This window comes from Plectropomus leopardus, chromosome 17, assembly GCF_026936395.1.
Source record: "Plectropomus leopardus strain MGB_pleo_1.0 chromosome 17, ASM2693639v1, whole genome shotgun sequence".
NCBI lineage: Eukaryota > Metazoa > Chordata > Actinopteri > Perciformes > Serranidae > Plectropomus > Plectropomus leopardus.
Genome location: NC_142192.1, coordinates 12767238 through 12777500, shown reverse-complemented (window position 1 = coordinate 12777500; position 10263 = coordinate 12767238). Strand labels below are relative to the sequence as shown.

The 10263-nt window shown below is 39.1% G+C and overlaps 1 protein-coding gene across 27 annotated transcripts in view; it reads right to left on the bottom strand.

Moving 5' to 3' along the window:
* Positions 1–8948, bottom strand: part of clasp2 (cytoplasmic linker associated protein 2) — an 81242-nt gene extending 72294 nt beyond the window's left edge. For 7 of the 27 annotated variants that reach the window (XM_042505939.2, XM_042505946.2, XM_088089960.1 and 4 more), the window contains exons 1-2: positions 7947–8946; positions 581–659 (exon numbers count right to left, since the gene is read on the bottom strand). In XM_042505939.2, coding sequence (XP_042361873.2) covers positions 581–659; positions 7947–8144 — 277 coding nt within the window. In that variant the 5' untranslated portion in view covers positions 8145–8946. Of the gene's footprint in view, positions 1–580; positions 660–7946 lie in introns of all 27 variants that reach the window. The other 20 variants (XM_042505943.2, XM_088089954.1, XM_088089963.1 and 17 more) reach the window with 7 other exon arrangements.
* Positions 8949–10263: the final 1315 nt, after the last annotated feature.

Genomic DNA, 10263 nt, shown 5'->3' with positions numbered 1-10263 from the left:
ATTCCTGTCTTTAAGAGGCTGTACCGGGCTCAGTTTTAAAGCTAGAGTGATGATTTTGGTGTCAAATGAAAGAAGACCTAAAGAATCCAGTGGTGCTGTCATGCTAGCTTCTCAGGAAGGGGGCTAAATAATGCTCCAAAGTTAAGATACATTTGAAAATGGAAAAATGGCACGATCATTTCACAGGGATCCCTTGACCTCTGACCTCAAGATATCTGAATGATAGTGGGTTCTGTGGATACCCATGAGTCTCCCCTGTACAGACACGCCCACATTATGGTCATCCCATTCAGTTTTTTTTCTGTCATTTGATTCCCAATCAAGACAATCTGGTAGGAATGGTTCCACCTTGTTCATATGGACATCGGTTTCGTGAGGGAAAATTGTTGAATTGAAAACGCGATGAAGAATATGATTAATCGTGATGAACCATTTAAATTCTGCAATTTAAAAAAATTATAATGTGACAGCCTTAAAAAAAGGGATTTGTGTGCACTCAGTTTAAGAATAAATGCAAACATGTCATTATGAGTTTCACTGTACATTGAGCGTAATCTAAAGGCGTGGGGAGATGTCTCACCTGTGCCCAGATATCCTTTGAACCGCTCTCCCATGCGCTCCACAAACGCACCACAGATGTCTATTCCCAACAATGCCACCTAAAACAGAGAGAGAGAGGCAAAGGTTATAGTTGACCGCACATGTTGTATTTCACAGCAGTGTACCATACTTTTAATGTTAACAATTTGAGTATATTTCAGCAAGTTTCATGGTCTGCTTACACATCAACCACAGTGGCAGGAGTGAAAGAGCACACATGAATCGAGGATTATTCTCATTGCAGAGGTTTTTTAACAAAATTTTAAATCTGATCTTGGCATCGTAAATGAAAAAAAAAATGCTGAATCAAACCGTCCACTGAGGTTTGCTGACTCAGCAAACAGCCAAGACTGAGGGGTAATTTTGTCATGTTCAAGAAATCAAAGCCTCTCCTCGCCTGCCTTTTAAGATGCAGGCCAGTAAGTCTGCCAGCAGCTTTTTAAACCGTTTTGAGTCCCCAAATCTCTGATATCTGAGTGAGCCAACAGAGACTGGCAGATAGGAACTGATATGTAGTGAGACACTCGGGAGTCACATGGGGGAGACATGAAAAAAAGAAAAAGAGATGGAAATCTGTGTATTTAAAAAAAGCAGTCTGTCAAATAACATTATTCTACTTTAATTCTAAAAATACATTTTCCATGATAGTATATTTATAGAGAAAACTCTACAAAGTTTCTCTGCAGATTTAAGAGGTTGTTCATCGATGAAGTTTCTACTACCTGGCGATAAGTAGGTGGATAGAGACTGAATAAGCACTGTCCGGTAATATTTACACTACTCTTACTACTACTACTACTACTCTCTACTCTATTTTACAACTCTTTTGGCAATTATAGATTTATGTAAAATGATGATGAAGCCCATCTGACATCCCCACAACCTGCTTTTAAAAAAGTGTCAATGGAAAAACCCTATAAGTGATGAGCCTGGAGCCAGCTCCTTTCACTGGTGAAGACATGCGGTAGAAAACTCCAGAAAACCTAGCCAGCAGTCTTTTCAGCTGAGATTATTTTGTCACAAAAAAGAAGCAAGACGTTTGGCTGAGGTTGAAAATGTGTTTTTGTATGGATAAAGAGAACAGCCAGAAAAAAAGGTCTCAGAAACTAACACAATGTCCTATTTAACTTACTGTATCAAAGGTTGCTGTGAGTTAACAGCTGTGGCACTCTTTATGTAACCCTGCTGTGCCCTCTTTATACCATCTGCATGACAACAGCTAATGGAATTACACATCAATTTGCAATTTTTGAGAAAATGGTAAGAATCAAATGACTTTCCGATATTTAAATCCGTAAACTTTAGTCATGTCCCTTGACGGTCCCCTTACTCATCTCTCTTGTCCATTACCACAGTGATTTGGCTCAGTCGAAAAAGAAAAGCTGGTTTTGTGATATGACTCGTAGGGGGAAGGTAGACTGGATTTTTGTCTCGTGGTAAAGCTGAGTTTTCCACTGTGTTTCTGATTAGCATCACATCCCACACTGCGCTGTGCTGCTGGAATGCTTGTTTTGGCAGCGCTGCGGTAAAACTGAACAGTCCAAAAAGAAAACCCATTAAAACATTATTCTCCAGACTCCTCTGCCCTGAGTGGAGAGCCAGTCTGCAGTTTCTTTCCTATTTTAGTCAAAGGAAGCGCAGAGCCAGGTAACTAAGCAAACAAAAAGGGGGAGAATAGGGGCGCTGAGGAAAAACACAGGGACGAAATCCAAGCAATACCACAGAAAACAGAAATCACCTGGAGAAGAAACATGAGCTCCAGGTCACTATGATGACTCCTTCATAGAACTGACCTAATTTAGGGGGAAGGAGGAAAAACAGCAGGAGAAAGGAGAAACAGTTCAGGGAGGAAACAACCCTGAGGCCTCCCCTCCTCCACCCAGCACCCCAACAAGCTCGGCACCCACAACCAGATGCCATCTTCACTTGAAGAGAGACAGAGACGAGGAGACAGAGGATGAGAGGTACGAGAGGTAGAAGAGGCTGAGCTTGTTATCTACCTCAGACAGGAGAAAATGGAGAAGGAGAGGTTTTCTCCTGCAGTTAAAAGCCAGACTAGGGGTGAGGAGGTAATGAGGGAAGAAAGACGACCAAATAGGCACTTAGGTATTACTCCAAATACTAAAAACAGCAGGCATTGAACAAAGTGGCATTTAAGAGGATGCTAGCTTCAAAACATCAGTTTGACTAAGGTATGCTGTAAAAAAAAAACAACTGTAAATATTTCGTCCAGTATGAATGGCTCTTTGTGAAGACTAAGGTTGGTGCATATGATGGCTTAGCCTGCTAATACACATTCCATGTACAGGGTTTACTCTGGATTCTAGGGAGGCTTTACGTGGTTTAAAGGTCCAAGGCTCACACAGCAACATTGGTGAGAGGAAAAAAACATGCAAAGATGGAGACAAGTGCTGAAACAATTAAACCATCACCAGGTAATTAGCCAACAATTTATCAAGTAAAAACACCAAACACTTTCTGGTTGTATGTCACCTCAGGCTCTGCGATGGTCATTTTTCACTACTTGACATTTAATAGGTTAAACTATTAATCATGATAACAAAACAATCAACAGATACACTGATAATAACAGGGTTCCTACAGCTTAAATCAAGTTAGATTTAAGACTTTTAAAGACCTTTTATTGCCACTCAGAATGAAATTTAAGACCAGTTTTACAATAACCAAAATTGTAGGACAATCTTGCCCCAACGTTTACTGTGACATAAGACATGGCTTTTTATCCCGTGAAAACATTACATTATTTATACCAAGGGTTGAAAAAATACCTTTTTAGATGGATCACGCTAAGGACAATGAACATCTTAATATAATGATCTATTTGGTTTATCAACCAAAGTGGGACTATAAGGCTATGGCATTTTCTAGCTGGTTTTCTTGGCGACTTTGTGTTTTTCACTCTACATGTGAGATCTCACTGCCTGGATTCGTATCATGACAAGTTTAAGAAGAGGAATTTGCGATATTGCTCAACAAAAAAAAGATGTTACCACTTATTTCAAGATTTTACAAAGCAACATCAAAACAATTTATAAAATCCTACTTCTCATGTTCCAAAAAAATGTAAAACTTTCGAAAGACTGATTTAAGACATAATGATAGTTATGGTCTTATTTTTAGATTAATGAATTCAATGCCTTTTAAGACTTCTAGGATCTGTGGGAACCCTGAATAAAAATAATGGTAAGTTGCAGCTCCAATAGATCAATTAAATGCTCAAAAACAACTTTTTTGGTGGGCTGTGGAATGACTTGTTTGACAGTGAATGATGGCCTGTGTAAGTTCAAATCCCTGCTCAAGCTGTGCTGCTAAATATAGACTCACTTTGATCTACGTGGTCACTGTGCAGTTGGTAGGCATGAGGCAAATCACTGCAACACTGAATTTTGTGGTATCAACAGCAGTTGTATGTAGTGCCATTTCACTGTAGCCTATTTTATTGCCATATTGGCCCAGCTGTATCTTTTTTATATTATATTTTATATTATATATATTTTGATATTTTTGGGGCTTTTAAGCTCCACAAAGTGTAGTGCCAAACATTTCTTAGTAGGACCACAATTAATTGGGAAAGATAAACTATTACAGGTGGGTGAAAAAAAAATCTAAAAAGTATAGCACTGCTGCTTTTTTTGTGGAAATATATCTATACACGAAAGCAAAGTATCAATTTTTTTGTTTTTATCATGTAACTTATTAATGTTGCAAATAAAAATTAAGTTCTTGGTAGCCTACTACAACAATAAAATCAATTGCTCTTTCTGTTAGATACATTTTGCTGCAATAAAAATGATTTAAATTATTATTATTTTTTTAAAACTTTATCTTGTTAGATTAAAAGGATGTTGACATTTTTTTCTTCTTGGGGACATAATTTACAGCTAAAAGAAAAGGTAATAAATTGCAAGATATTTATCTCAATACTCAGCATATCACTTTTTTTTCTTTTTTTAGATTGCAATAATATTGTATAGTATCCTGATAATAACCGATTATGAAGCCTTTGATGATCCCCACCTCTACAAAGTCTACCTTTATTTCGTTTATTTGAGCTCTGAGATTTCACCAAACTGTAAAAAAAACACCTGCATTTCTTCTCCTAATCTACTGAAAATAAAGTGCCCAAAAACAACTTAAAGCTGCAATCAGTTCTACTCTATAATGAAGTCCCCACAGGAAGAGTTGAGCTAACAGGAGCCAAAAACTAACACAAAAATATTTTTGTTATTTAAAAGATAAATCAGGACATATTGATGCTGAACAGGACACATTTAAACAGTAAATGCTGACTGTGAAGAGTCTCTATGGTTTGTGTAATGTATCCTAAAACCTGCATTGTCATACACAGTCATGCCTAAACAGTTAAGCACATCTGACACTCCATACTAATCTAAACAAAAATCAGAGTGTCTGACGGTGCTGCAGCGATCGGTCGATCAACAGAAAATGACTTGGCAATAATTTTGATAATTGAAAAAACATTGTAGTCATTTTTTAAGCAAAAAAAAGCAAATTGACTACATATATCATTTAAAGACATCACACAGGGCTCTCAAAAATTGCACAAGGCATTTTAACTACTTTGACTTTTTACTGACAAAATGTTTGACTGAAAAAATAATAGGCAGATTAACCGATAATGAAAATAGTTGTTAGTTGCAGCCCTAGTGTCAAGCTAGGAATAGCCTTGTAGCAGTATCAACCCTCAGTCAGTACAGTCAGTGTTAAAAATTTTAGCCCTGATGCCCATAAATGCAGCTTACAACATTAATGACCTCTGTTTACTTGTCTCACATAGGAGCTGAGGCCTCGATGCTGAACCTACTGAAAGAGGAAAGAAACAGGATGAAACTGACTCATCGTCAAAAAAAAAAAGGCCAGACAAGTGAAACGGAAAGATGAAGGGTCAAGAGACAGAGGATATGCCATATTTTATCCATTCCTAAAAGAGAACCTTGGGTGTGACAGTGGCCGTATCTGAACATGTACTGTATTTATGAGTCGTGACTCGTGTTTTCCACTCACCTACCCTTTACCCCTTTTACCTCTCCAGCTCTGCATTCTTCTAAATCCTTCATTCTCCACTGCTTCTAGACTCTGCTTCATCTCCATTCAACCCTCTGACTCAGCATCGCACTCACAGCTAACTCCTCCGTCCTTATGCCCGCCAGGGAGCCCACCAGCCTCACTAAAAGCCTGCTGTGTGAAGGCCCCTGGGGGTCACAACTCACTTGCTCATCACTGCCAGACACTGAGCTCAAGTTACAGTATGCGTCAACCACATCAGGGAAACAAATCTGAGCAAAGGGACATAGCATGTTAGCTTGTTGCAGCTTTAGATGAAATTCTTGGTGGTGGTGTTCAGAAGTGGTACATTAATTCACATTACACATGTTGGGTCTGGTCATTCATTTGAGGATGCAAGAAATCTGCATCATGTAACCACCTTGAGTTTCAATTCATCTTTTTGTCTAAACTGAAACTGTCTTATCCATTTCTTTAATTGTTTACACTGTAATCACTTCAAATGCACTATTGGTATCTTACATTTGTTTTGACACAGTTAGATGCAAAACCAGAGCATCACAGGAGTGTGGAAAATCTGTAATTACGACTATTCAAAAATTGGTGGATACTAAGAGGAAATTGATAAACTGCACAGTTGTAAAATACCTGCAACTTAGTATCTGAGTCTTAAATTGGCAATGACAGAAAACAAATTTCTAATACTTCAAAGTTTTCTGCCACTACAAAGAGAGACATAAATGGGATGCTTTCTTATAACAAACGCACAATTTCCACACTCTTACAGTCTTGCTGAGGACTGCATATCAGTGCAGACAATTTTAATCGGTTCAAATGGAGACTTGGGAGTCAAATTTCAGCATGCCTTGAAGAGGGATTTCAGACTGTTTTTACTTTCTGTCTGGATCAGTGTGATACATTGGCAAAAATGTCACATTCCAGCCTTTCTGAGATATAGCAAAGAGTGCAGACAAGGACTCACACAAACACACACACACACACACACACACAGAAAAAGAGAGAGAGAGCATGAAGCAGGAGAGAGAATGGGGAGGAAAATAATGAAAATGCATTAAAAAGAGATAGTGTGTGAGAGAGTGTGTCTGTATGTATGAAGGAGGACAGAAAGAGAGACAGTGTAGGATGGAGAGAACGCAAAGGGGTACAACAATGAGTCTCTGCTAACCCCTCCCCCATCCCATCCAGTGCTACAGTAGTCTACAGTCCTGACAATGGGTCTGCCTCAACACAGTCTCTCTCAGCCGCACAACAATATAAACTCCAACAAACCACAGGAATGCCCTGCAAATATCCTACTGTCACTGGGATGACAGTCAGAAGTGTCTGCCTCTTGTGATCCAAGAATAGACCACAAGGCTGTCAAAAAGAAACACACAGCCCTGAGCCACATACATGTTTCTAGGGATTTTAGGATGTTTCTTCCATTTTAGAATGTATAAAAGATTTTAGGACATTGCTAGGATTTTAAGACATTTCTAGGACTTAAGGACATTTCTAGGACTTAAGGACATTTCTTCCATTTTAGGATGTTTCTAAGATTTTGGGACATTTATAGGATTTTAGGATGTTTTGGGGATTTTAGGACACTTTTAGGATTTTAAGACATTTCTACGATTTCAGGACATTTCTAGGACTTTAGGATGGTTTTTGCATTTTAAGAGGTTTTATGGATTTTAGGAGGTTTCTAGGACTTTAGGACATTTCTGAGATTTTAGGACATTTCTAGGATTTTTAGATGTTTGGATGTTTAGGGGATGTTTCTAGGATTGTAGGACAATTCTAAGATTTCAGGACGTTTCAAGGATTTTAAGACATTATGGGCTTACCTAGAACCTCTGAAAGGGGTGCAGGGATCCTCCACTGGCACATTTCTTTTTATAAACAAGGCCTATTATATTGCTGTTTTATGCACTCTGTTACCTTATGTATACTAAAAGTTCAAATACAATTCCCTTTGTAAATCACTTTACTTTTATTGTGAATTAGAAAATGATTGGGGGGCCACTCGGCATCCTATCGGGGGACAGATTTGGCTCGCGAGCTTTATGTTGAGTATCACTGCCTCAAGGTAATGGCAGCTCGTTTGAAATACCTTATATCTGCAAAAATTGGTCGCATCTAAACCAACCACTTGGCAGACAGCATAAAATCCCCATTACTGCCCTCTCCCTCCCGGTCCACTGGGTAAACTGGTGAAAAATAATTCATGAATAGACCGAGGGGATAACTGCTGCAGTGACACTGCGATACTCTTACGACGACTGGTCAAGATCTCTCACCTTGAAATTGCTGGAGTTCACCCATCCCGTCAGCTCGTCTATGGTCTTATCCAGCCGGGGTTTGTCCTGCTCCACGTCCGGGGAGCGCTGCGGGTCATTCAGGTAATCAATGAGGTCCTGACCGACCTGCAACCTGCGGGTAACATCTTTCTGCAATACCTGCTGGTAAAAATAGTCCATGTTGTCATGTTCCTCCATTGGGCACTCACTGCCGTGTGGCCAGCCCCTGAAGCCGGCCGATGACAGGAGACAGTGGTAGGTAGGACGGTGTGTAAAAGACCGAAAACGGTTTTAATTGTTGTCCCGCGGAGGGGCAGAGAGACTGTGCGGTCTGGATTTCGTCTAACTGATCTTTGGGCATCAACATGCAATCCTTTGTTAAAAAAAATACACATTAATTGAACACAAAAATCACCCCTCTGCCCAAAATCAAAAGCTCAACTTTGTACGACAAAGACGTGACGTTAGCTCGCTAGCTTCCTTCCTAAACGCGAGTTAGCTAACTTAAAACTTCGAGAAAGTTCGGAAAAGGTGTAATTATACAGGACCCCGGCAGCTTTCTTCAAGATATCCACATTAAAACAAGACAGCAACCCCGGTCGGCTTATTGTTATGCTAACAAAAATAGCACCTAGCTAGTTAGCACATCGACCCAAACAAGGATAGACCGCTTCCCATCAGCTAGCTCAGCTAGCTAACGTTAGTTATCCGCAGGCCCGACGCCTGTCTCCACTCAGCGGCTCTACTCCATCACCGCCGGCTGAAACTCTGCTCAGCTCCCCGCTGTCTGCTCCTTCTGCCGCAAAGTTGCACCAAACCTCCACAAAAAGGGCTCAGCTCCGGTCCCGCGGTAACTCTGTAATCCAGCAATAATCGCCGCTACCGCTAAACGCGTTAAGGGACGCTGAAAGGTTGCGCGCCGCCGGGGTCTGCAATTCACCAGGAGGAGCAACCAGCAACCAGCAACTGATCAACGATCAGGCCGACGGGTCCTTGGGCACCGCACAGCTAGCCAGCACACTGCCTGATGTAAAATAATAAATAATCACGTGTACAAGGGCCGAACTTGTGGAATAAATACACTAAATAAAATTCTGTTTTCGTCAAATGTTAAGACTGGATCACTTCTGTTTCTGTAATAGAGCCATGAATCAAACAAACTGCAGTTTGTGTGGGTGTGTCTGCAGTCTGCACGGCTCTTGGGTGACATCTAGAGGTTTAGCTGCAGTGTGAACAGTATTCTGTTTGCCGCAGTTTACTATAAAGTAACCTCAAGATTAGTGGTTCCCAACCTTTTCCCTTAACCCTTCAAAAATCTAAGCAAATTGACTTGATTTATTCCAAATTTCTGTTTGTAGTGTGTCACTATACACAATCATAATGTAGCACTGTTGCACTGCCTGTTGTTTGTCATTGCTGTTTACAGGGGTTACATTTTATTTGTTTAATTACTTTTTTTCTGTAAATGATAAGAAAATTTGCAAATCTTTGATTTAATGTATGTGGGTGTATGAATATATGTTAAATTAATTAAAGTATAGGTTAAGTTCTTCTCACTCCTTTTTGAATATGTAAACCAAATCATCTTGTGTTTGACCATTTCTTTTGCTTTGTTTTTATTGTTAATATTACTATTTCCTTTTTCCATGTTCATTTAAAAAAAAAAAAATCGAATCAAATCATTATCATTATGCTCAATTATGTTTTTGGTCGGCCATTAGCAATCCACAGCCACTAACCATCCGCACTCTCCACCTTAATCTATCTCAGGATGCAATCACCCAGTGTAATACTGTGTAAGCCTACTGTGCAATATTGTATATATGCTGTATGTTTGTTCAATTCAGGTTAAACTTTTCTATATCTATGTTCTCTTTCTCTTTATTTTTTTTTGTATTTTATATTCCTCTTTTAAAAATATTTTAATTATATGTTTAATGCAGCGCTGAGCTGCAGTAACGTGAAATTTCCTGGTGTGTGGCTCAATAAAGGCCATATTAAAAAACGTGGATAAGGCAATAAGAAAACCAGGAAATGAAATGGAAAAAAAATGCCAAAATAAATTACTAAATATTATTATTAATAAAAAAAATAATAACTATTTTCTATAACCTATTTTTAGAGAGATAATTCTGATAACTATGAATAGAGTTTTCTTTACATTATTTGATCATTTTCTAATAATTTTCTCTCTCTCCCTCTCTTTTAAAATCAAGAAGGCCTCGTGACCACCAGTGAAGTTTCCTTGATCCTAGTCGGGGTCAAGACCTACAGGTTGGGAACCAGTGTTTCAGATACTGGGAGACAAAATCTCACA